Source organism: Cynocephalus volans, chromosome 6 (genome assembly GCF_027409185.1).
Source record: "Cynocephalus volans isolate mCynVol1 chromosome 6, mCynVol1.pri, whole genome shotgun sequence".
Taxonomy (NCBI): Eukaryota; Metazoa; Chordata; class Mammalia; order Dermoptera; family Cynocephalidae; genus Cynocephalus; species Cynocephalus volans.
Window position 1 is genome coordinate 156,356,878 of NC_084465.1, and position 27,447 is coordinate 156,384,324.

The 27,447-nt window shown below is 42.8% G+C and overlaps 1 protein-coding gene across 1 annotated transcript in view; it reads left to right on the plus strand.

Annotated features, from left to right (window-relative positions):
• The window catches only part of SHC3 (SHC adaptor protein 3), a 145,096-nt gene that overhangs the window by 86,122 nt on the left and 31,527 nt on the right, over nucleotides 1-27,447 (plus strand). Inside the window, exons 6-9 of the mRNA XM_063100869.1 lie at nucleotides 5,258-5,309; nucleotides 15,989-16,115; nucleotides 25,008-25,158; nucleotides 26,142-26,229. Of these exons, the coding sequence (XP_062956939.1) occupies nucleotides 5,258-5,309; nucleotides 15,989-16,115; nucleotides 25,008-25,158; nucleotides 26,142-26,229 (418 nt within the window). The remainder of the gene's footprint in view (nucleotides 1-5,257; nucleotides 5,310-15,988; nucleotides 16,116-25,007; nucleotides 25,159-26,141; nucleotides 26,230-27,447) is intronic.

Sequence of the window (27,447 nt, forward strand, 5' to 3'; positions counted from 1 at the left end):
TCTCCTGATTTCAAAACCTCTTCTGGACTTCTGGACTATCTTTTTTTTTAGGGGTAACCTGTGACAAAAACCTACCTTTATTTTTCATTTCATTAGCCAAAAGCTGGAAGCCTTGGCCTTCTTAAGAGGTGACAAGATAGCTGCTCAGTTTTCAGATTCGCCAGGGTCTTCTCCCGTGGTCAGTACATGCCGGCCTTGCTTATTTATTTTTATTTTTTTCTATTGGACCTCCCTCAGGTCCTCCACCTTTGTATTTTAAGTCTACTTGAAAGCTGTGAATTTACTTAGTCTGGTTTATTCATAACATTTAGAATGGGCATTTTTCTCTTTGAATGTAACTCTATATAGTCTTTTAATGGTTTGCTTTGAAAACAGGAAAGGAATAGCAAAGAGAGAGAGAAAGAGGGAGACTGGAGAATGGAATGGTTCTGGTTTTGCTTTGCTTCTGTAATGACAGAGGTGGAATAACAAGAGAATTTCCTCCCTGCATTTGGTGAAGAATGCTTCCGTATGAAGTCAGCATTCAGCGTCAGTGTGGCGACCTCTAAACTGTGCTGTCATGAAGGCGGGCCTCCTGCTGCCTGGGTGGGGCCGTGTCCATGCACCAACTACCTGCTCGCTGGTCACTATCCAGCTCTGCAGTGAAACCAGGCAGGAAATCTGTCACGAGGGAGGCAGCAAGGCATGGGGGAGCCGGGAGGAAAGCAAAGCCAGTCCTTTCCAGCAGTGAAGGGGAGAAAGGCTCGCCCCAGAGAGTTACCGCATTAATTTTCATTGGTCTGGGTCAATTTTTCACCACTCCAGGGAAAAATTTTAAAATTAGAATGATAGAGTAAGTTTTTCTTGGAGCTAAATGTATTCAGTTGAAAAAATTGTCCTATATCCTGAGAAGATGTCCTTTTTACCTTTCTGGTGTTAAATAACCTTCTCATAAAACAGTGGCTTTATAGGCGGTGTTTTTGTTATTATTATTATTTTTATTATTTGGCCAATTATCAGTAGGCAACCCTCATAGAGTTCACATAGGAGGTTGCTGGTCCAAGGCAGCCTGAGTATTCAGCATGTTATTTTACTATTCCTTATCTCCCATGCCCTTCCAACCTGTCCTCCTGTACTCCTTCTACCTGATCCACAACTTGATTATAGAACTGCGGGTGGCGCACCGGAAGCCAAATAGAGAGCAATTTCAGCTGCAGGTTCTAGAGCTTCGACGTTTCCAAAGGACAGTATAGTCAGGCCACCCATCTCTTAGCAACAGGAAAGTGGTACTTCTCCTTGCGCAGCTGTGGTGGCCAACAGGGGCAGGCATCGCAGGCACGGCTGCTGCCAGTGCTGCGCAGGCTGCTGCTGGAGACTTGGGCACCCCAACTTCCAGCACCCCTATCTCACACCCTTGTCCCAGGGCACTCAGCAGGGAAGGGGTTTACCCACCCTGCAGGTGGTTCTTTGCCTGTATCCCTCTGCTTGCTTGTCTAAGTACTGCAAGAGCACTGCCTCGCCACGGCATTCCGAAGGTTCAAATGGCTTTGGCCCTTTTTCATATACTTACAGTCTTGTTTTCAAAAGGCTCCAACAAGATTTTTTTCCTTTCTTCCTTCTCTTCCCTTCCTGTGACCTTCCTTTCTAATCCTTATCATTTCTAATGTTTCACTGTAATATGAAAGCCCTCATTGAGATGTAGATTTTCTTAAGATAATATCCATATGTAAACGTCTACCTATTTCTCCACCTATGCTACGCCCAGACACAAATCTAGACTTTTCTCTATGTCTACCTTTAGCTTTATTTAATTCGCAGTGGTTAGTTAATTACCTGCCAAATGTGTGCTTGGAACCATGGCTTCTAAAATGGAGAAGGTAATCCAGTTTGAAAAATAAAAGGCAGGTATCTTGTACATCTGCATCGATAGCTCCTTTCAGGAACTTTTCTTAACCTTGTGTTAATGATATATTATGAGTGGAGATACAAACACCAAGATCATGGAAAGCCACATACATTGGTTTTTGTTGAAATTATTTTATTCTCCAAGATGCATACAGGAATATGACTTTTTAAAAAAAATTTCCCCATCACCTCTTCATTAAAAAAAAAAATAGAAAGAAAACATTCAGTGACCTTTAAAGTAATTCATAATCTTTTATATTTTCTGTGATTTTTTTTTTCTCGTACAGAAAATTGCACGATCCTAGGGGATAGAAAGCCTAGTTATTTTCCATTTTAGCCCATCCAAAGGCATATTACATTGTGCATGATGTCCCATTCCAAATTGATTTGTAATGACGAATTTAACACATTACAATGGGTAGATGCTTTTAACAAAACTGACAATTCTAGGTTCTAGTCCTATTCTCCTGCAAGTGTATATGTCAGTTATTGCTCTGTGCCTCAGTTTACCCAGTAGGAAAATGATATTTTGAAATGTCAAATAAGACAGACTGAAAAATACTATTAAATCCCTTCCCAAAAGGGGCACACTCTGCTATTATTAGCAGTGTTAAAAGACCTCATAATTATAATCTACAATTATTTGCAGTGTTAAAAGACCACCAAAAGAATGCCAGAACACTGACCAGGCTCAGAAGGTCTTAGGGAGTGAGAACAGGAATGAAACGAGTCAGGATGAACACTTTGCAGCCCCGTCCTTGGAACTTAGTGTGCTCACTGTGTAACTAACTGAGAAATGATGTCAAGGACATTTTGAACAATAATGTACTCCCCTGCTGTGCCAGAAAAGGACCAATATTGGCATCAGAAAAGCTATGTCCTGGCTTGGTCATTGACTGTCTAAGAGCCAGGGACACATCCTGTCTCTTTACTGGACCTCCTTCCCCAACTTTGAGCCAGAGTAGAGTCTCTCTTAGGCCAGAGTAAGAATTAAAAAAAAAAAAAAAAAAAAGTTCCTTGAACATACCACTAATGCTGACTCCAATTTTTTTGTCTGAATATGAACAAAAATTAAGAAAAGACTCCTTATGTTTTAGAGTTCTTTTTATTGAACTCTAAACCCCAGTCAAATTTGGAAGTTAAATACAAATAAATACTGTAAAGCCAGCAACACTCAAAGTGACATTGATCACCATGACAGACAAAGTTGGCTGAAACTAAATCTCTGTTCCCAGTGTGAAGCTGGACTGGCCACCACGGTGCAGAATCTTTTGAGCTCACGGGCAACTAGATGATTCAATTCTTTCACTAACTTCTTCTGTTCAAGCAAACACTTCGGTTGTACCTCATGTATAAATGTGGCATCGGGCTGTGCTTCAAGTGGGAGAAAGGCATCTACTCTGTTCTTTTCTAAATCTTTAGAAACCTGGTGTTCATAATGTTGGAAATCCAACTGCAAGTGTTAGCAATTACATGCAGAACTTGGTGACACAGTGGTCAGCTAAATGATCCTAAATATTCTTGTATTAATTTTTAAGATTATCATGGAAATGCAAGTAAAAAAAATTTTTTTTTAATGCTGGTGATATCTCAAACACTGGAGCATATACCCTAGGTTTCCATGGATCTCAGTTTGAGAAACACTGGTGCTCTCTAAGCCACTCCTAGATGGTCTCTAAGGGCCCTTCCAACATTTGCATCTCATGAATCCGTGAAGAGTGTCTATGATCACAGCTCCAATCCTTATTTTTGCCAATAGCTTCGGAGGCTGGCCAGATCCTCCTTGGTGGAATTGACCACAAGCCAGTTCGGCTAGTTCGACGGTCTTCCTCTCCCCTTCCCTAGTCAGTTTGTGAAGATACCGATGAATGGTGGCCTGAACAGGAAAAGGAAAGGGCTTCGGTGAGCCACTTAGAGAATGATCCCATGGTAACAGCTCCATCATGTCACGAGTTGCTAGAAGACTCTCCTTCCCCTACGTAGTCATATTGGGGTGTTGTGGAGATAATGTATGGGAAAGTGGCAAGCACCCCCCACCACCCTACAGTGGGTCCCCAACACCGGTTACATGCCCCCCCATGCTCACTCTCTCCCGCGTCCGCTCTCTCCTTGGAGCTGTTGAGAGAGAAGGACATGTCTCCACTGCCCATAGAAAAGACAACAGAGGGACCATGACAGAGCACCATTTCAGGTGCTGACAACATCGGGAGCTGATCAATAACCTGGAAGTCCTTTGAAGCAATAACATTTGGGAAATAACCACAACAATGGGGTAGACCTTTACTAGTTGTACCCTGGGGGCTTTTTTTGAATGTCGAGAATAACTTTGCAGAGCAGTCTTTTCTGCTTCCAAGAATGATGACAATGATTGGTTCCTTTGATTCTTTGTTTAGAAACTAAAATGCACGTGGTTGCCTTGGCCTAGTGTTGCGGTCATACTCTTCCATGCCCTGGTTAAATGAAAATGTAGGCAAGGAAACTCATTTTTCATATACAAGGTTGAGACTTTTAAATACAGCTCATATTTTTTAAAACACTTTAAAGAATTAAAGTCATTACTTAATGTCCAAGAAGAAAAGAACTATTTTATCTCATCTCCCCATGAGGGGGCTTTTGCAGCCAACCTTTGAACATCCACTCTGGTATCCTTCTAGACTAGTGATTCTCAGCACCACGCTCAGCCAGTGAGCAAACCGGCCATCCCCATATAGGATCCGAACCCGTGGCCTTGGTGTTATCAGCACTGCACTCTACCGAGTGAGCCACGGGCCGGCCTAGACTAGTGATTCTCAAACTGTGGTTCCCAGACCAGCAGCAGCTGGAAACTTGTCAGAAATGCAGATTGGGAGCCACATCCCAGACCCACTGACTCGGGGGTGTGGCCCAGTGACTTGTTTAAACAAGGCCTGCAGGGGATTCTGACACCAGCTCAGATCTGAGGACCCCTGGTGTAGACAGAGCTGATGACTGTGGTTCCCAACTTTGGTTCACATTACAATCATCTGAGAGCTTTTTAAAATTCCTGATGCGCAGGCCTCACATACAAACGAGGTAAGTCAGATGATCTGGGTGTTGGGACTCAGGTATCAGTGTTTTCAAAGCTCCTTACATGACCGTACGTGCAGAGAACAGGTGGGCACCTCTGTTCTTGCTGCTCAAGGTGTGGGCATGGACCTGCAGCCTCAAGATCACTGATGATTGCTGCCCACGTGACAGTTTCAGAAATGCTGTCTTCCGTAGGCTGTTAGGCAGCTTTAGATTATTTAGCCGTGGGATGGCTGAGTTCTTATAAGCTTGCTGGTTTGTGCATTGTGTCCCTGGCTGTGCCTCTAACTTATGAGTACTGATACAGACATCTCCTTTTTATTCACAGGACACAACAGACTATGTGGCATATGTAGCTAAGGACCCTGTGAATCGCAGAGGTGAGCAACGTTTGATCCTTCTATTCCCTGATTCATACACAGCTGGGCTTCACACCGTGCACCAGATGTTCCTCGTCTTCCCAGCCTTCTTCACCCAAATGAGCATTGTCATATCGCATTATTAAGGATAATTGAGGTTTTCAAGGGCCGCATATCACCTGGCTGGGTTAGGAGATGACGTCTCTGAGCATCAAATTCACACCTGTATGCAGACAGCAACAGTTTGGTACACCTGACTTACACATTAGCAGTTCCTGCCACACCTGGAAGTGGCCCCGGTTACACCTGGAAGGCTGCAAACTGCCCGTCCTCCTGCCTCGCTCTTCTGTGTGCCCACTGCCAGCGAAGTCACCCTAGCAGACTCACACTGCCTGCCCAGCCTCAGAGGCCAGTGTCCAAGCTCAGGGTACCGTCTCCTTGTACCCCCTTAGGCTTCTAGGGCCTCACATCCAGCCCAGATCATTTACAACACCAAAGCCCACTGGCTGATAACACGCCTGGCTGGTGGGCTGCCCGTGGGGCACTGCCCTGGAATACCAGGCAGCCGCTGATGAGCCATGCCAGAGCTGCGAGTTAAAACCCAATGGCAAAAATCACAAGTGGAATTTATAGCAACACAAAGCAGCACTTCCTTCCACTACTGGCTGGCTCCTCTACTCTTCCTCTATTCCCACCCTGGGTACCAACTGTTGAGATTTTGTAGTTTTCTTTGCATAATTTTTTTAGTCGTGTACATACACATTATAGGTTCTTCCTTTTTTACAATTTCAATGCAAGTGAGAGCTTAACATTCTGTTTTGCTGTCTTCCACCACAAACTATATCTTTTTCATATTTTCAAGACACCCCAGACAGAAGAGATTAACTGGCCCACGATGTGCCTCTATGGAAATCTGCCCCCACAAGTCCACCGGCCCCCAGGGGCCACTTGTACAGATCCCTTCATCCTTGTGCACAATGTGCACGACGCGTCCTAAAGAGGCATTTGCGGAACAACAGGGTTAGACAGTTAATATGTCAATGGGCCTTGCAAATCCCACCCCCCAACCTGGCTGTAAAATTTTCATTCCCATATAATCGTGTGAGGGTATTTTCCACTGGCCTTCACCAACCCTGGCTTTGTGAGCAATGAATTGGGGGGCTCTTTCCTTTCAGTGGTTTCTTGAGGATGAAGACAACAAGATCATATAAAGAAGAATTTTAGCTGTTGTCCCCCAGTGGTTGGGAGCAGGGGATCCTACAGATAAGCTGTTTTAATATAGTTAACTTCCTATTCTGTAATTGTCACATTGTCACTCCTGAACAGATGTGGGGCAATGACAAAGTTTTGAGGAGAGAAGGGAAGGGGCATAGGAGGTTTTGATGCATCCAGAACTGTCTCTGAGATGCCTGGCTAACTCCACACATTCTAGCCTGCCACCTCTTGAGCATGAGGCAGCTTTTACGTAACGACTGCAGAGGGCCAGTGTCTGTCTCGGGTGAGCAGGCACAGCTGGCAGCAATTGACACTGTCATCCAGAGCAGTGCTCCAGTGTAGAGGCTGTGTTGTTAGATTATTAGTTTCCTAGGGCTGCTGCAACAAAGCACCACAGACTGGGTGGCTTAAGACAACAGAAATGCGCTGTCTCACACTTCTCGAGGTGCCAACATCAGGGCATCAGCAGGGCTGTGCTCCCCTTGAAAGCTGTGGGGGAGCCCTTCCTTGCCCCTTCCTGGCTCCTGGCAGCAGCCGGCCTCTGCGACGGTCCTTGGCTTGTAGAGCCATCACTACGGCCCTTCACCATCACAGGGCATTCTCCCCATGTGTCTCTGAGTCTTCCCAGGGACATCTTAGGAGGACATCAGTCATATTGGATTAGGGTCCTCCCTGCTCCAGCATGATGTCATCTTAACTAGTGACATCTGCAGCCACCCTATTTCCAAATAAGGTTACATTCTGAAGTCCCGGGGGTTATGTCTCCTGCATATCTTTTTTGGGGAACACATTCAGCTCATAACAGAGCCTGACCCCATTAACCATCCTAGGAGCTCTCAAGTCAGGGGAGGGGCGGGGAGGCGAGGTGGCAGCTGCGCTGCCCCAGGCAAAGGATTTCCAGTTTGAGCCTGGAGTTGGCCGAGGTTGAAGTTCTACCTCTATTAAGTCCTCCTGGATTCTTCTTTTTGACACCTTTAGTAGCTCCTCTGTCAATGGTCTCAAAATGAGCCGTACTTTAGAACCACCTAGGGGAGCTTTAAAAAATCTCGATGCTCAGGCCTCACAGAATGGTGCCCAAACAACAGTGATTTTTCCAAGCTCTTTGGGTGATTCCAGTGTACAGCCGAAGCTGGAAATAAGGCTTAGATCCAGATCCTGAAGGAGGTTAGCCCCATGTTATTTGACTTGTACCATATAAGTGTTCAGGCTTTTGTTTTGTTTCACAGGGCAAACCAGGAGTACCTTCTTCCCACGGTACCTTTCCAGAGTTATGGGAATCAGGATCTGTCCCACCTGTCCTGTGACTGCCACACCAGGCTCCCTCTGAGGTGTGCATGCAGTGCTATTGTGAAAACAAATGCCAGACCTATTAGGTAGAAAAAGGTCTGCACTGTTTTTGGTGCTTGGGGACACCACCAGCACAGGGGCCCTGTTAAGGACTGATTGTTTGTGTCTCTCCCCAAATTCATAGGTTGAAATCCAAGCCCCTCAAAAAAATGGTATTGGGAAGTGGGGCCTTCAGGGGGTAATTAGGTGACGAGGGCGCAGCTCTCATGATTGAGTTTGGTACCCTTATAAAAGAGGACCCAGAGAGCTCTCTCACTCTTTCTACCTTGTGAGGACGCAGCAAGACAGAATCATCTGCATCAGGAAGAGACTTCACCAGATGCCAAATCTGCCAGCACCTTGGTCTTGGACTTCCAGCCTTCAGAACTGTGAGAAACAAGTATCTGTGGTTTAAGTCCCCAGCCTGTGGTACCTGTTCGAGCAGCCCTGCTGACTGAGACATGCCCTTTGTTTCAGATACTTAGTGACAGGTGTTCGCTCTTTCCTTCTATCTATTGCCTGTGACAAACTACTAAGCTTAGTGGCTTAACAACAATTTTATTATATTTTATGATATAATATGGGTCAGGAATTCGGGCAGGGCTTGGTTGGCCAATTCACCTGCCCATGCGGGTGGTTTTTGGCTGGGGTCTGGGCTGGTTAAAGGGTCCAAGTTGGCTTTACTTTCATGCCTAGTACCTTGCCAGGGTTGACTAGAAGGCTAAGTTGGCAGGGTCCTTCACCCCTCCTATGTGGTCTCGGGGCCTGTCCAAGTGGCTCTGCCAACCACCAGGTGAGCAGGACTTCCTGCATGGAAGCTCTGGACTCCAGGAGAACAAAAGCAGAAGCTTCCAGTGCTCTGAAAGGACAGGCCCAGCTTCACTTCTGCCGGGTTTACTGTTCATAGAGGTCACAGCAGGCTCTGATTCATGGAAACAGAGGAAACAGACCCACCCTTTGAGGGAAAGAGGTCCAAGGAATTTGCAGCTATCTATTTGCAGTTATTTATCACACCTCTGTTCTCCACATATCGGGGGCCCAGCCTCCAGGGAGACAGTGTGGGGAGGGATCCCTTCAGCACCCCAGCGTGAGCATCACCTCAGAGAGGCCCTGCCTCCATCCCAGGCTTCCCTCCTCTCTGGAAGGAACCAGGGTGAGGACTTCTCCCAGCTTCTCTGTTCTTCCTCCCCTAGGCCAAGTGGAACATTCATTTAGCGTAAATGGCCCCACCACTGGGAAGTCAGATTAGCAAGAAATTCTGGGTGTGATGTTCTTGAATGTTCTTATATGGGCCCTTAAATGTCAGAGGCCCCTAAGTTTGTGTGCTGGAGCAGGTCTGGTACATTGTGGTTTCTCAGGCTGCAAACACAGTTCCTCAGCACCACCAGGGTCGGGACACATCTGGATCTCATAAGTTTGTATTCTTTCTAAACCCTACAGCGACAGGTCGAACTCCCTGCTGCTGTTATCATTTGTCTTTTCCTTGCTGACTCCTGCTTTTACATTTTTGTGTGTGTCTTTAATCTAGAAGAATTTCTAGAAACTCTGTTCATCTTTCTGGTATCAAGAATCCATGGTTTCTATAGTTACTCTGGTGGATGCACGAAAGGTCACCGACTCAAGACATTAAGTCGTACAGTAACCATCAGCAATGTCTCAAGGAGATAAGGGCCACACATGAGCAAAGTTTCACAAGGTTGGCAGGTTATAGTTGAAAGGCAGGGTCAGTAGGAGGTCTATATGATGACTACTGGTTTATGTAGAGATGCAACTCCCCTCAGGTCGGGCTTTGCTGCTGCATCCTAAATACTGTATTCTTTTTATGTTGTAAGTTTCATTACTACCCAGTGCCTCCCATCCCCCGCAGCCCTAGGGATATGTTAGACAGTTCTGAATGGACTGTTTGGGTCACAAAAGCAGCTACAGAATGATCCCCAAATTAGATATATGGCTGCCTACAGGAGGTATGTAATTTATATAATTTATAATCATAATTATAATCTTGCTCAAGCGCCCTCTGGTGCTGCCTGCACCAGGCTGTGGGAAGTCATATCCTTGCCTTAGGTGGTGCTAACCTAGTGGGACAGAGCCTATGTATTCAGCCTGAAGAGCTCCTAAGACGTCTGTCACCCTTTGCCCAAGATTTTCTGAATAATGGGAGATCTGATGAATGGGAATCCCACATAGGGGAAATGCCTATTTTGGGCTTCTGTAATGGTCATTTCAACAAGAAGAATTTGTTACCTTTGGCCCCAACAGCTATAGGTGCTATGAGGTGACTTTCTGGGAGAGACCTTAAGTATTATGAACTCATTAGTGGAAAACGGAACAGCACTGCCTCTAACTTTTCTTTCCCCTAGAAGCAAAACCTCATGGGCAAACGCAGTAATTTACTGTTGTTTTTAACCAGGAAGGTAAATATTCCACCTGATGACATTGTGGCACGAGGCTCATTTCCCCACGGGCTGTTTGTCTATTATGAACAGTGTTTTTACAAACTAAGTTTAAGACTCCCCAGTGCACCTTTCTAGCTGCTGAAAGCCAGATTCATGTGTCTACCAGGCTGCTCTGCATGTCCTCTCAGGAGTCCCCCAGGCCCTGGAACTTAAGGAATCACAGATCTAAATTTAACACTTTCCCCCCAGCTCGGTCAACAGCAACCGCCTCCAGACCCCTCCGTGTCTCTGCCTTGTCCACTCACCTGCCATCTGTCAGTGAGGCCTTACCAGTTCCTCCTACCTCTGATGCGACCCCCAAGGCCAAGCCCCATAATTAATAAACGGGTCTCCCTGTGCCCACTCTTGCTCTCTAAGGTCTTTTCTCCACATGGCAGCCAGAAGGATCCTTTTAAGATCATGTGACAGGTCCTTCCTCTGCTCACTCTGAGTAAAATGTCACATTCTCCTTACGCCCACAGGACCCTCTGTGAGCTCACGCCTGCTCCATCCTCTATCTCATTTCTTACAGCCTCCCCCTCTCCACCACTTCAGCTACACTGACTTCCAGATCATCCTTGAACATGCCAGGCAAGCTCCTGCCTCAGGACCTTTGCACTTACTGGGCTCTATGTCTGGGACCTTCCTACACCAGCCTTCTCAGGCTTTCCTCCCTGACCTCTCTCATGTCCCCTTCTAGGGTCACCTTTCCCGATCATCCTATGTATCACCTACAGCATAATCTCCTTCATTTCCTGTATTTGATGTTGTCTTCACGGTTGTATTAGTCTCCTAGGGCTGCAGTAACATTACCACAAGCTGGGTGGCCTAAAACACCAGAAATGTATCTTCTCACCATCCTGGAGGCCAGAAGTTTGAAAGCAAGGTGTCAGCTGGGTTTCACTCCCTCCAGAGGCTCTGGGGAAGGATCCTTCCTTGCCCTTTCCAGCTTCTGGTGGCTGTAGAAATTCCTTAGCTTGTGGCTATATCAGTCCAGTCCCTGCCTCCGTCTTCACATCACCTCTTCCTCCTCTGTCTGTCTTCTCTTCTTCTGTCTCTTTCAAGGACTCATGTCATTGGATTTAAGGCCCATCCTAATCCAGGATGGTCTCACTGCAAGATCCTTAGTCACTTCTGCAAAAACGCTTTTTCACACATTCCAAAAGGTCAGGATGCGGGCATGTCTTTTGGGGACCACCATTCAACCCACTGTAGTGGCATATCTCTTTATTTTTGGTGTCCACTCTCCAGACTGTGAGCTTGGTGAGAGCAGGGACTCTGATTTGTTTCTTGGCATATCCTAAGGCAGGGCCTGGTGCACAGTAGCTTAATAAAGGTCTGCTGAGTGAAGTCTTCAGTAAATATTCTGTGCGTATTGTCTTGTGCTTGTGTGCAAGAATTTTCCTAGGGTATGTACCTCAAGGCTGAATCACTTTGTCTTTGGGCATCTTCAACTTTTCTGAAATGGTCATTTCACTTTTTATTCCCACGAGGAGTGTAGAAGAGATCTTTTTGCTCAACACTTGGCATTTTCAGGCTTATACATTTCTGCCAGTCTCATGGATGCAAAATGCCATCTCCTTACAGCTTCAAGTTGCCCCTCTGGGGCTAGGACACATACTAAGCAACTCTAAATTAATAGCATCACAGCTGAATCTTGGATTTTTAACCTATCTCTGGTCAAAGAATCAGGAACAATGAAGAACTGTGGATACACTGAATAAGCAGACTAGGGCTGGCTGATTACTGTTTGAGTTTCTCTAGTTACAATTCATTAGTTTCCTATGTTCCTTTTAAGCAATGTGGGTTATCAGCTCACTAAGATGAAAGGACAACAGTCATTGTTGAGCAGGACTTTTCCTAACTTCAGTAATGTCTCCCAGTGTCTCCAAGGCTCCCAATGCCAGTCACCAGCTGGCAGAGAATGTGGCAGTGAATTTGAACTCTTGGAGCCAAATGTGAACTCTTCAGCATCCATGTGTCCAGATAAGAGGACTGCGGAGACCCCGAGGTGGGCTTCTGCAGGAGTGGGCTGCCTGGGGAGGCTGGATGGAAACCATCTCCGACCTGCGAAGTGTCTGTCGGGGCTGAGGGGTGGGAGGCGTGACTTCTCGAAAGGTGGAGCACAGGTCCTGAGGAGCCCTCTGCCCGGACTCTGGCAGAGCCCAGCATCCCCCGGGACACGGAAGCAGTTCCCTGTGGGGAAAACGAAGGTTGGAGCTTCTGTTCATCGTGAGGGCGGCATTAGCCTAGAATAGTATAGAAAAGGCACAGTGACTCAGGGTGTGTATTGTGTGTGCCAGCTGCTCCTGCAGCACAGAAGCCAGGCAAGAAGGGCTTGTGGAAGGCGAGGGAACAGGCACCCTTGCTCTCAGCCCATGGTGCCAAAAAATTGGAAAAAGTGTCTTAGCGAAGTGGATTCATAGCTTTTATGAACTAGTTTTAACCAAACTAAGGCTCTCAGAGAAAAAACATAAGTTAGAGATTATATCATTAATGGCAGCTCAGGCAAACAGGATAGAAACGGAAGAGCTGATTGATACATTTACTTCCAGTGTGGACGCTTCATAGGCTGCATTTCAAAGTAAAAACAATGATAATCTAATCAGATAAGAAATCGATGCCCCAAATTCAAAATGATCAAGAAAAGTATTTCAAAGATGGGCAGCTGGATTTCTGTTTATGGCCATTGATGATGAACTGCACCCAAAGTACCCATTGTGCCTCATGCTTTCAGGGCTAACAAGGCATCTTACCCTTTTGTTCATTTTATCTTCATCTTATTATTTTTAAAGATATTTTTATAATACACATAAAAGTAATTAATACAGGAGTGTATTTTAATCATTTATAAATAAATAGACACATTTGGGATGTGTGCAAAATGTTTGCTGCTGGCAGTCACGAGTGAGAAGAAAACTGGAGACCTCGGACTTAGAGAAGTCAAGTCATTTGGGCTTTGGGTGTGATGGGCATTACACACTCTCTCCTCCCAAACCTCCAGAAGCCCAGGCTGCCATGGTTCCAGCGGAAGGACCTGTTTCCCCAGAAGAGAGAGAACGTGGTGGAATGACTGTGTTTGCTGCTCCTTTGTTGTGGGCCGTGTTTTAGATTTTACATCATTTTGAATGTTGGTTCTGTGCACCAACACGGTGTACCCCTCTCTCGTCTGTTCCTTCCTCTCCACTGCTTGTGGATCATGTCTTTGGCCCTGTAGTGACCTCATGGAGGGAGAGCCCAGCTGAGCCCAGCAGCCCTGGTGACCCCTTCTGGGCAGGGCCTCGTCATCTGCAGCATACACTGCAAGTCCGTTCAGAAGATAGTGGCTTTTGGCCGAAGACTGTGGTAGTGCTCTCAGAGAAAACACCAGGCCCAGAGAGAGACAAGTCCAGGGTCGACTTTAGAGGTAGAGTAAGTTTCTGAAACATATAGAGGCCATTTTAACAGAAGGAATCCTCAGACCAAACTAGGAGATGATGCTGTTTTCTCAGTTCATTGAGGAGTGGGCTGGGTACTGTGACCTAGAGTTGTGATTTAATTCCTGAGAGTTTGTGGGGCTGCTCACTATCTGCAGGTTCTGCCACCCAGTTTGTCACTTAAACTACCAGGGCCAGATCCTTGCCCAGCTAGGGGCTTCCATCTGGAGCCCTGCACCTCTCTGCACGTCCTGGAACTTCCTTGAAGAGGACCCTCTTTCGTTTTCATGTTCTCTGGTTGCGTACAGGATGAGTGGGCGTGTGGGTGAGATTGTACAGTCTCCTGAAGAAACCTTATTTTTCATTCTCCATTGTAAAGGTTAGGATTCTGCTCTCTCCTTAAAAGGAAAATAAGCTGCATTTTTTGAACCTTTCCCAGTCTTTTCTCAGGTTCCTTAAAGTACTGACCAGCCGATTCCCTTGGCTGGTGCTGATGCTGGAGAGCAAGGCCAGGAGGGGAGTGGGTGGCTGGAGAACAGGGGACAGGTCAGGGTGAATGCGCTGTCTTTCTGGCTGTTCCTCACTCAAGTCTGGATTCCTATTTCCTTATTAACTCGAAAGAGGCTTCTGTTTGTATCAGTCAACAACCTGTGCAACTGTAACAGCTGCTTCATATGGGCTTGCTTTGTGACTACCTCGGCTGATACTTAGTAAATAATAGTATCAAAAATAAAATAACATCAATGATGAACAGTAAAAAGACAGCCAGGACACCCGTACCTTTGTAGATGAATCCCTTGGCCATAACTAAGGTAGGACTGCCGTATCCAAGGGACTCTTCCAGGAAATACGTTTCTCTGTGTATGTGGAAGTCCACCTTCCCCAGAGTCTGGGAAGAAGCAGCTGAGGCCCCAGGGCCTGGAAGGCTGCCCTCTAGGTGAACTCCCAGGGCCTTGCTGGATTCGTGCATCGAAAAGGCAGCATTAGGGCAAGAGTGGCCACACCCTGTGGAGGCGGCCATGTCTCTGTCCCCTCCCTGAACAGTTTTCTTGTCTTCGTGAGGCTTCTTTCCAGTGTGTACTGGCTTCTATAGGGAGGCCACAATTCAGCGTCTCCCTAATTACTACCTGTGCCGGCGACAACGACCCATGTAGAGTGCGTCCTCCTCCCTGTGGGGACCGGCGGGGCTCCTGGAGGAGCGCTCCTTGAGATGCAGTTATGCTGTGACTGTCAGCAAGACAAAGGCGAAGTATGACAGGCATCTGTCATTTTCTCCAAGCAGAATATTTTTATCCCATTAGTAACAAGATCACGTTAGGGCTGGTCATGGTGACAAGTCCGTAGCCCCTTCAGGAGGACCATGAGGAGGGGCTGTGACTCTTCTGGTGGGGCACCATGGATGTGTCTGGGAGAAGTACTACTGTCTTGGGAGGCCGAGGCCAGGAGAACCTCTCATGCTGTGTCCCCCACTCGACCCTCTTTCCTCTGAAGGTTGTAAATGGATTCCTCCACAGCCTCGCCACCAGGACAGCTGTCCCTGTGTGACAGCTGGTGCCTGCCATCGAGCACTTAAGGACTTGCTCCAGGCCACTTCACTGGCTTTGAGTGGCCCTTGTCTGATGCACTAACACCCCTAACTTGTATCCACTCTGCACAAGCTGCTTTTCTGAGAATCTGCATGAATATCCAGTCTCAAATTTACAGAGATGCAAATGGCATGTTGTCGGGATGGTCATACTGATTTATAAATTCCCTTTGCGTTTATCTTACAAGGTCACTCTTGTTTCTAGGGGCCACACTTGGTGGTCACCACTTTACTCCTACTAAAAAGTACGCAAACAACTTGCATTAAGTCCATTGAACAGATCAAGGTTCATTCAGCAGATGCCAATTTACGTCCATCTTTTAAGGCTCATGGGCCTTAAAGAGACTTGGTGCATGCCGAGATTAGGTTCTTTGTCATTTTGCGGTCTCTTTCTAAACATTGTTTTCCTATCAAGGTCAGAATTGATGTTTATAGGCTTTAAAGGAATTTAGAAACCATCAATTTGAACTTGAAAATTCTTACTTTGTTTAAAAATAGAACCAAAATTTTGTAGACAACAGGCTATTATGAAATGCATGCCTACTGTGAAACATTGTAGCTGTGGGGTCCCCCAGGGATTGAGCTGCTGCTAGATGGGCTAGGACATACTATGAAGAACACATGCATCTCTTCGTCCCTCTGTCCTCAGGAAGGGCTCTTTGTAGAGGAGCCCAGGGAGCACGACTGTCTGTCTCTAAAGGGCTGTGTCCCTTGCTTTTCCAGCTTGTCACATTCTAGAATGCTGTGATGGGCTGGCCCAAGATGTCATCGGCGCCATCGGACAAGCCTTCGAGCTCCGGTTTAAGCAATACCTGCAGTGTCCTTCCAAGATCCCTGCTCTCCACGATCGGTGAGTAATGCTGAGACACCGTCTGTGAGGGCCTCTCTGCATTTTATGGCCACCTCCCCGAGCTGTGCTCTGGACAGACTCAAGTAATTACAGGGCTTCCCAGGCTCAGAAACACCTGGTTGATGCTGGGCGGTGGCACAGGAAACTGACAGATGGAAGCCAACATATGGATGATGCTTTGAATGTGCAGAAAAACATTTTCTTGAAACTATAGTGATGGTAGCCAGGGTTACAGAAGAGCTACTTCACTGTAATGTTTTTTGTTCTGTTTCTTCTGCAACCATGTGATACCTCCATATGTCAGCTTCTTGGGTCTGTGTAACCACAGGCTCTATGAGTCCCATTGTCCTTGACATCACAGTTAGCCAGAGTTCTGCTGCAAGAGGTTCTCTCCACCAGGCAGTGTGCTGGCTGCCAGCGCTGCCGCTGCTTTATCAGCCTTCATAGCTTAACAGAGTTGTAGCTCGTTTGCCTTCTCTGTGGCCCTGGGCAAGTTCCTTAACCTCTCTGTCTGTAAAAAAGGAATAATGTGACAGTTGTTTTAAGTGTCAAATACAATAGTGAATGTGAACAGGAATTGTGAGATGTTTAGTTTATTATAAACATGTTCAGAGTCTACTATTGAGTTTCCTTAGGAAGTGAGAAAAACTTCAGCTCCACAGGTAAGTCTTGGTATACGATTTCTGAAGCAGGACAGTGACAAGGGGTCCTGTCTATAGCTTCCTACGGTAGGTGACTGTCCTGCTGCCCACCTCCCCTGCCTGCCACTGCTTGTCACGTCCACCTCGCGGGGTCAGAGAGCGAAGCAAGCGGCCCTGCCTGGGCTTGCTCCCCTTCTGTTGTAGCGCCGCTCCTCCAGCTGGGGACAGCAGCAGTGAGAGAGGCACCCTGTAGCCAGCCTAGACTGAGGATGGCACGGCTGGCTTTCCTTCTGAGATGCAGAGGTCCTAGGGGGCCAGTAAGATAGGACCTTCCATTTTTAAGAGGTTCTCTCTCAGTTTTCTGCTCACTCCCTCAGGCCATTTGTCTCCAAATTGGGAAATATTTGCTGGAGGTATGAGGAATTGGTACATTCAGCTTCTTGTCCTTACAGCTTGGGTGGTGACAGGGACAGGGGTGAGAGGGAATGTGGCAATGTTGGGTCTTCCCAGTGGGTCCCAGCGCTCCATGTTTGTGGAGTGAGTTTTCTCTTTTCCTTCTCTTGCTGCTGGTGTATGGACTTACTTATTTGTGAATTATTTTTGTTCGTGGTGTTAATTATCGGGGGAGAGACTCTATGATCTGGATTCCCAGCCCATCTTTAACTGGAAATCAGAACTAGCACTTATAAATGAATGGATTTTTGGTTATGGTCTGATTTTCCTTGGAGAATTTTCCTCTGATTTTCTTTGCAGAAATCCAAGGGCATTTCAACAAAAAACCAGGGAAGACAATGAAAAGCAAATCAAATGTAGCTAATGCTCTATTATTTTTTAAAAGCTTGCTATGTAATTCACATATGAATTAATCACCCTTTTAAAGTGTACGGTTCAGTGGATTTGCTAGTATATTCAAAGGATGTACAGTCAGCACCATTAATTCCAGAACAGTTTCATCATCCCCCAGAATAACTTCACACCCATTAGTAATTCCTCCCATTCCTCACGCCATCTCCCCGGGCAACCACTCATCGACTTCCTGTCTCTGGATTTGCGAGTTCTGGACATTTCATATAAATGGAATCATATAGTGTGTGTCTGGCTTTTTTCACTAAGAAGAATGTTTTCAAGGGTCATCCATGTTGTAGGATCTGTCAATGTTTCATTCTTTTTAGAGTTCTTAATGACATTCTACTGTACCAATATACCACCTTTTGTTCATCCATTCGTTAGTTTACGGACATTTGGGTTGTTTCCACCTTTTAGACCTTACGAGTAATGCTGCTATGTTTTTGCACAGACATATGTTTCAGTACTTTTGTGTATATACCTAGGAGTGGAATTGCTGGGTCATAAAGTCATGCTATGCTAAGCTTTTTGAGAGAATGCCAAGCTGTGTTAGTCTGCTTCTGTTGCTTATAACAAAATACCCAAAATTGGGTGATTTATAAAGAAAAACAAAATTTATTTCTTACACTTTCTGAAGCTGGAAAGTCTAAAGTCCAAGGAACACATCTGGTGAAGGCTTTCTTTGGTGGTGACACAGTATCACATTGTGAAAATGGTGGAGCAGAGAGAGCAGAGAGAGACTCTTCAGGCTCCCCTTTTAAAAGCCCTCCAGACCACACCTATGACCACCATTTTTAATCCATTCACTACGGCATGGTCCCATAGTCTAATCACCTCTTCAAGGCTCCACCTTTCGATTACCATAATAGGGTTCCCCACCCTCTTCACAGTCACAATGGGGACCAAGTTTCTAATACATAAAACTTGTGATACACAATTCAAGCTTCAATGAGTTTGGGGGGGACATAATTCAATCCACTACACTAGCCATTTTCCCAAGTGGCTGCACCATTTTGCATTCCCATCAGCAGTGTATGAGGAGGGTTATAATCTCTCCACGTGCTCACTGACACTTGTTATTGTATGTCTTTTTGATTATAGCTATGAATGAAAGGGTCTCTGATTATGATTTTGGTTTGCATTTTCCTGATGGCTAATGATGTCAAGCATCTTCTCATGTGTTTATTGACTATTTGTATATCTTCTTTGGAGAAGTATCTGCTTAAATCCTTAGATCATTTTAATATTGGTTATTTGTCTTTATTATTGAGAAGTTCTTTAGATATTCTGGATACATGTCTCTTTTTAGATGCAGTGCTCCCGCCGTGGGTTCGGATCCTATATAGGGATGGCCGGTTTGCTCACTGGCTGAGCAAGGTCACAAAAAAGGACAAAAAAAAAAAAAAAATAGATGTATAATTAGCAAATATTTTCTCTCATTTTGTGGGTTGGTTGTATTTTTACTTTCTTGGTAGTGTTCTTTGAAGTCTAATAGTTTTTTGATTTTGGTGAAGTCCAGCTTACCTGGGGTTGTTTGTTTGTTTGTTTGTTTGTTTGTTTTTGACTGCTTGTACTTTTCTTGTCATGTGTAAGCAATCATTGACTAATTCAAGGTTACAAAGATTTATGCCTGTGGTTTCTTCTAAAAATTTTATAGTTTGTAGCACTTGCATTCAGGGCTTTAATTCATTTTGAATTAATTTTTGGATATGATATGATATAGGGATCCAACTTCATTCTTTCACATGTGGATTTCCAGTTTTCACAATACCATTTGTTGAAAAGATTATTCTTTTACCTACTGAATTATCTTGGCACCCTTGTCAAAATCAAATGACTGTAAATGTATGGTCATTATTTCTGGACTCTATTCTATTCTATTCTATCAATTGAGCTATATTCATATATCTGTCCTTGTGTTTAAATACTGGAGCTTTGTAAGTTTGAAATTGGAAGTATGAGTTCTCTAACTTTGTTAATTTTCAAGATTATTTTGACCGTTCTGGGACCCTAGCAATTCCATGTGAATTTTAGGATAGCTTGTCTATTTTTTTCAAAAAGACAATGGGATTTTGATAGGGATTGTGTTGCATTCATAGACCAATTTGAGGAGTATTGCCATCTTAGCAATTTTAAGTCTTCCAATCCATGAACACAGATTGTCCTGACATTTATTTAGATTCGCTTCAATTTCTTTCAGCAATGTTTTGTAATTTTCAGTATACAGTTCTGCACTTGTTTTGGTAATTTTTCTCCTAGATATTTTATTCTTTTTGATGCTATGATAAATGAGTGTTCTTTAATTTTATTTTTTTGCCTTTTTCACTGTTATTATATAAAATACTCTGATTTTTGTACATTTTTATCTTTTATCCAACAACCTTGCTCAACTCACTTCTTAGCTCTAACAGCTTTTTTGTGATTCTTTATGCTTTTCTATATACAAGACATGTCATCTGCAAATAGAGTGAGTTTGATTTCTTTCTTTCTAATCTGGATGCCTTTTATATATTTTTGTTATCTAATTGCCCTGGCTAGAACCTCCAGTACAGTGGTTCTGGAGGGGACATCCTTGTCATGAGGGGACATCCTTGTCATGTTTCTGATATTAGGGGGAAAGCATCCAGTCTTTCACCATCAACTATGATGTTAGCTGTGGGCTTTTCATAGATGCCTTTATCAGAAATGCCCCTCTATTCCAATTTTGTTGAGTGTTCTGTGTTGGATTTTGTCAAGTGCTTTTTCTGAATATATTGAGATGATTATGTGGTAATTGTTTTTTATTTTGTTGATACGATAAATATATCATGTTTAATATATTAGTTGGTTTTTGGATGTTGAACTAACCCACTTCATCTTGGTGTATAATTCTTTTTACATGCTGCTTGATTTGGTTTGCTAGTATTTTTCTGTTCACATTCATAAAAGATACTGATATGTAGTTTTCTTTTCTTTTGGTGTCTTTGTCTGGTTTTGGTATCAGGGTAATAGTGGCCTCACAGACTGAGTTTGGAAGTGTTCCCTCATCTTCTATTTTTTGGCAGAGTTTGTGAAGAATTGCTGTTAATTCTCCTTTAAATGTTTGGTAGAATTCACCAGGAAGCCCTTTGATCTTGGGCTTTTCTTGGAAGGCAAACTTTTTGATTACTAAATCAATCTCTTTACTTGTTACAAGTCTATTCAGTTTTTTTTTTTTTTTAATTTCTTCTTGAGTCAGTTTTGGTAGTTTGAATCTTTCTAGGAATTTTTCCATTTCATCTAGGTTATCTAATTTGTTGGCATACAATTATATATAGTTTCTATTATAATCCTTTTTATTTCTTTATGGTTAGTAGTAATATCTCCTGTTTCATTGCTGATTTTTATAATTTGAGTCTTCTCTTCTTTTTCTTGGTCAGTCTAGCTAGAGATTTGACAATTTTGTTTATCTTTCCAAGAACTAATGCTTGGTTTTGTTAATTTTATTGTTTTCCCACTCTCTATTTCATTTACTTACACTTTAATATTATTTTCTTCCTTCTGCTTGTTTTTGGGCTTAGTTTGCACTTCTTCTTCTAGTTTCTTAAGGTAGAAGTCAGGTTATTGATTTGAGATCTTCATTTACTGTTTAGGTGGTTACAGCTATAAATTTCCCTCTATGCGCTTTTTTTTTTGTTTGTTTTTTTTTTTTTTTTGCTTTATCACATAAGTTTTGATATGTTGTTTTTGTTTTCATTTATTTCAAAGTATTTTCTAATTTCCCATGTGATCTCTTTTTGACCCATTATTTATTTAGAAATGTGTTGTTTAATTTCTATGTATTTTAAAATTCCCTCAATTTCCTTCTGGTAGTGATTTCACTTTGATTCTATTATTGTCTGAAAAATACTTAGTATGATTTCAATACTTGAAATTTTTTTTCTCCATTTTATTTGTGAAGCATCCTACCCATCAATACTTTAAATTTTTGAGACTTGTTTTATAGCTTTATATATGGTCTATCCTGGAGATGTGAGCTGGAGAAGAGTTTGTATTCTGCTGTTGTTGGGTGAAGTGTTCTGTATATGTCTGTTAGGTCTAGTTGGTTGATAATGTTTTTCACTCTTCTATTTCTGAATCTTCTGTGTAGTTGTTCTGTCCATTATTGAAAGTGGTGTATTAGTGTCCCCAACTATTATTGTTTAATTGTTCATTTCTCCCATTGGTTTTGTCAGATTTTGCTTCATGTATTTTTGGGTTTGCTGTGAGACACATATTTCTTTATAATTGCTATATCTTCTTGATGGATTGCTCTTTTATTGTTATAAACTGTCTTTCTGCATCTCTGGTAACAATTTTTGTCCTAAAGTCTATTTTGTCTGATATTAGTATTGCCACTGCAACTGTCTTTTGGTTATTGTTTGCATGAAATGTCTTTTTACATCCTTTTACTTTCATTCTATTTATGTCTCTAAATCTAAAGTGTGCATCTCATAGAAAGCATGTAGTCAGATCATTTTTTAATACATTCTGCCAATCTTTGTCTTTTAATTGGAGTGTTTAATGTATTTACATATAATGCAGTTTCTAATGTTAGAATTTTTCCATGCAGTTTTGCTTTTTTTTTCTTATACCATTTTTGTCCCTTTCTTTCTCCATTACTACCTTCATTGGTGTTAAATATTTTTCAAGTGTACCATTTTAGTTTCCTTGTTTATTTTGCTATTTTTAAAAATAATTTTCTTCATGGTTCCCTTGGGGATTACAATTAACATCTTTATTCATAACAATTTAGTTTAGATTAATATCAACTTAATTTCAATAGTACACAAAAACTTTGCTCCTATGTAGCTCCATTTCTCCACTTTCCATTGTGCTGCTATTGTCATACAAATTATATCTTTATATATTGTGTTCCCATCAACACAGATTTATAATTATTGTTTGTTTTAGTTGTCTTTTAAATTAAAGGGTAGGAATGAAAGAATTATAGACAAAAGTACATTGATGCTGTCTCTTATATTTACCTATGTAGTTAATTTTACCATTATTCTCCATTTCTTCATGTTGATATGAGTTACCTTTTCATGTCCTTTCACTTCAGCCTGAATTACTTGTAGTATTTCTTGTAGGGCAGATTTGTTAGTAATGTTAGTTTCTTCATTTTTATTTATCTGGGAATATTTTAATTTATGCTTCATTTTTGAAGGGTAATTTTATTGGATGTAGTGTTCTTGGTAGACAGTCTTTCAGGAATATGTCATTCCACTGCCTTTTGACCTGCATTGTTCCTAATAAAATATCAGCTGTTAATATATTAAGGACCCCTTGTACGTGATGTTTTCAAGAGTTTCTCATTTTCTTTGGATCAAACAGTTGGATTATGATGTGTGAATCTACTTGAGTTCATTCTGAGGTTTTTTTTTTTTAAAGCTTACTGGATGTGTAGATTAATGTTTCTCATCAAATTTGAGAAGTTGTCTGCCATTATTTCTTCAAATGTTTTTTCTACCCTTTTCAGTCTCTCCTGTCCTTCAAGGACTCCCTTATGTGTATGTTGATGTGCTTAATGGTGTCCTATGGGACTCTGAGGCTCTGTTCATTTTTCTTAATTTTTTTTTCTTTCTGTTCCCCAACCAGAATAATCTCAATTGACCTATCTTTGAGTTCTGTCGTTATTTCATCTGCCTCTTCAAACCTGCTATTAATCCCAAGTGAAATTTTTATTTCAGTTATTAGAATTTTCAACTCTAAAATTTCTGTTTGGTTCTTCTTTTATTATTTCTATGCCTATATTGATATTCCATATCTGGCAAGGCATTGTTCTCATGTTTAGTTTTTTTATGCGTGGTTTATTTTAGTTTTTTGAACATATTTTAGGTAATTAATTTAGAGTCTTTGTTTAGTTAGTCCAAAATCTGATTTTCCTCAGGGACAGTTTCTGTTTAGTGCTTTTTTCCTGTGTAATATCCATACTTTTTTCTTGGCATGTCCCATAATTTTTTGCTGTAACCAGAAATTTTAAGTAATTTATGTGGCAACTCTGGAAATCAGAGTTTTTCGCTCCTCAGTACTTGTATTGTTGTTATTTGTTGTGGTTATTTGTTGTAGTAACTTTTCTAAACTAATTCTGTAAAGTCTGTATTCCTTGTTGTATGTGTCCATTGATGACTCTGCTTGGTTCACTTATTAGTCAGCTAATGACTGGAAAGATATTTCCTTATATGCCTGAAACCACTAAATCTCCCAGTCTTTGCAGAGGGGCTTTGTGTGTGTGTGTGTGTGTGTGTGTGTTGAGGCATTTCTTCAACACTCAGCCAGGCAGTTGACAACTCTGCCTTAGCCTTCACTTTCTGCGTATGCAGAGCTTTAAGGTCAGCCAGAGAGCTTAGGGCCTTCTCACACGTATACCAAGCAGACATGCAGCCCTGGGAATGCACACATTTGTACACATGCACGTGGCTTTCTAGATTCTCAGAAATATGTTGGTGCTTATTAAAGTTCCTATGGAGATCTCATTTCCCATCTTTTCCTTTTACGCTTTTTATTAGCCTACTTTTTGACCTAAAGGTTTTCCACTACCTCGATGAGCCAAAATGTTAGACGATTGCCTCTAATTCTTTTTGACAGTGCCCCTGAGGAAGAGACTTTTTGCCCCAGGCAAGCTCTGAATGAGTTCAAATAAAGACAGTCTTGGGAGTTGGATCTTTCAAGGAACAATGAAACAGGTCAAATAGTGATAGTTTTCTGGGAATGGGACTTTGAAGGAGACTCAGTGTTGTTTTTCTTCTGGTGGCTGCCAGGCTGCTGGTTTTCACCGTAACTGTGGGCCCTTGGCTTTCAAAGCTACCACTGAGATAGAAATGGAGCATTTAAAAATTCCACAAAGATACTATTCTTATACCTGTTTGTTCGTTTTAAAATGAACACTTCCTGGGTTGTACAAGCTTCTGGTTAAATTCCAGAGTTCTGAAAAAGTTTCTGATAAAAAGTTTTTGTTTATTGGTTTTCTGTTTTGCCAGGTTTCTTGTTGCTTTTACGGAAGAGAGAATTTTCAGAAATTCTTTGCCATTTTCCTGATGTCACTAAATCTCCACTTTTTAGTTGATTTTCTTTAAATTTTATGACTTACTGAAATGTGTATCTGTGTCTTGATGATCTGATTATATTTCATCATAAGGTATTTCTTTCTTAATTAAAAAATGTACTTTTAAAAAAGGACCTGTTTCAAATATGACTGATGTTTCGCAATGGGTAGAACCTTGAATAAGGCAGGGATATTTGGCCAAACCACTTATCTGCTGTTCATATGTGTCTAAGGCCCACATGACTGAGGGGCAGTGACTAAGATCTCTTTTCATGATAACTGGTACTAACATTAGATTTGTTGCTTTTTGACTGCAAACTCAGCTTTTGGCTAAAACCCTTGAAAATCTTCTTTTAACAGAATGCAGAGTCTGGATGAGCCATGGACAGAAGAGGAGGGAGAAGGCTCCGACCACCCGTACTACAACAGCGTCGTAAGCAAGATGCCTCCTCCAGGAGGGTTCCTTGACGCTCGACTGAAAACCAGACCCCAAGTTCCTGACACAGCCCAGGTAAGTCTTATGCTTTTTTCCTTGGATGAACACTAACTGGACTTGATTTCTTTTTGTTTTCTTCAACTTTATTTCAGGCTGATGTTCTGTTCACTTTTTAACACAATAATTTACAAACTTTCTCTCACTGGATTTCACAAAGCATACAAATAGGGGAAGCTTAACATCATAACGCCTTAGCCAACTATATTGTGATTCCTGAGATACGAGTCTGGGGGTGTCCTGTCTATCCAGGACAAATCCCATCATACTGTGATCTTAATGAGGGGAAGAGAGAGTTCAAGACTTTTAAAAGGCCTGGGGTGTTTTGGGTTCTCTATAAAGGACAGTGAATATAGGCTCTTAATATGATGAGAATTTTATGAGTTTTTGTATTTTATTCATTCCCTTGATTTTCACTCCAACTCAAAATTCTCATAAGGCAGTTGCTTTCTAGAGTTATGATATCTCTATTTTGTTGTAAGAAATTGTTTAACATCACCTGCCTTGTGTGAATGATAATAACCCCGATTAAAAATGGCAAAATAACATTGAAATCAAGGCTGTGACTCTGAGAGGGAATTTCCTGGTTTTCACGGAGTGGACTTGCCCGCGTGTGAACGAGTACGGGTGTAAGTGTTGGGTGAGATGCATGTTCTGACACAGCGATACTCTCCAATCGAAGCTTATTTGAGGATGTGTTGAGTGACGTGGCTGCATATGGAAGAGCTTAATTTACAGTCACACCCAGGGAGGGGTTGGGGGGCGGCGAAAGCAAGGAGGAGCGTGTGTGGTTCTGATAGAGATGCCACCTTTTCCTCACACCCACGCAGGCTTATTTCCCAAGTCTTCATGCCAACCATGAGGCATGAAGGGAAAATCGGGCGGAACAGAGGAAGCAGTTGACCCAAAATGAGGGTCCTGCGACTGTGCCATGGCTCTCAAAGATGGGAAAATGGGAGGAGGGCGAGTCTCTCTTTATTTGTATTTACACCTGTCTGTAGTTTGCAGGAAAAGAGCAAACGTATTACCAGGGAAGACACTTAGGAGACGCGTTTGGTGAAGACTGGCAGCCAACAGCTGTCAGGCAAGGTGAGGAGGATGAGAAACATAAAAAATACTTTAAAAAGTAATGTGCTCACCAGTGGGTCATCCATTTCCGTGGTGTGGCAGACTGACCCCCTGGAAGTGTTTGCTGTGGGTAGATCACAGAAAGAGAAATAACAGTGCTGCGGATGTCCACTGGCACAAATCAGGTGACTCCTCCCGTAGCATCAGGTCCCGCTGATCCTCTTTCAGAACCTACTGTCCTCATGCACGCTGGAGACTGTCCACTTGAGGGCTTCCTCTGGCGGGAGAGCGGACTTGCCCAGGGGTGCTGAGGAATTGCCATCCCAGGGGCACCTTCACCAATTTCAAATGGGAGTTGCTGAGGCAGCTCCAAGTGTGTTTCGTACGTTCCCCAGCAAAACTGAGCACCAGTGGCTCCTACAGCAGCTTTCCCTCTTTTCCTTATTTCTCTTCCCATCTCTGTCCTCTCAGGGTCAGCTTCAGGAGGGACATAGCGACACCTACCTGGGGGTTGATGGCAGAGGTGGCACCAGGGATACAAGTCTCTCCTGGGCTCTGGTGCTTTTAGAGGACACTTCAACGTCCTGTCAAACCTAATAGCCTGCACCTGTGTCACATTAAGAATAATTTAGATATATCTAATTACATGTAACTATCTATCTAACAGATATAACTATGTATCTACAATTTAGATGTTTAAAAATAATTTAGAAACATCTAGATAAAACTGTAATAATTTAGATATAACTATCTAAGAGCTAACTGCTCACATAAGTCTTTATTCCCTGGACAGTTATTTATGTGTGTACATATTGGAGTATGTAAGTACGTATTCCCATCTCTATCTATCTAATCTGTCTATCCTTTAAAGATTCCTTTTAATTTTAACCTTTTCCCCTTCTCAAAAATTTTCATAACTCTTTCAATAGCTCTGGGGTCCTGGCTACTAAGTCTACAGGGTCCAAAGGACATAAATCCAATCGATGCTTCTATGTATATAAACGTAACCATTTATGGTTTAACGTTAAGTCTCGTCCCTTCATTCTAGCCACTTGTGCCAGGGAGCAAATGCAATACATTTTTAAATTTTCTCCCATGTGAGAGAATTTCAGGTCTTGGCCTGTCCCAGCTGAAAGACCCACATGGCTGGCCCAGTCCATAAAACATAAGGCCTGGCAGAAGCCATCAAATAGTTCTGCGTAAGAATAGGATAGAAATAGCAACTCAAAGTCATAACTT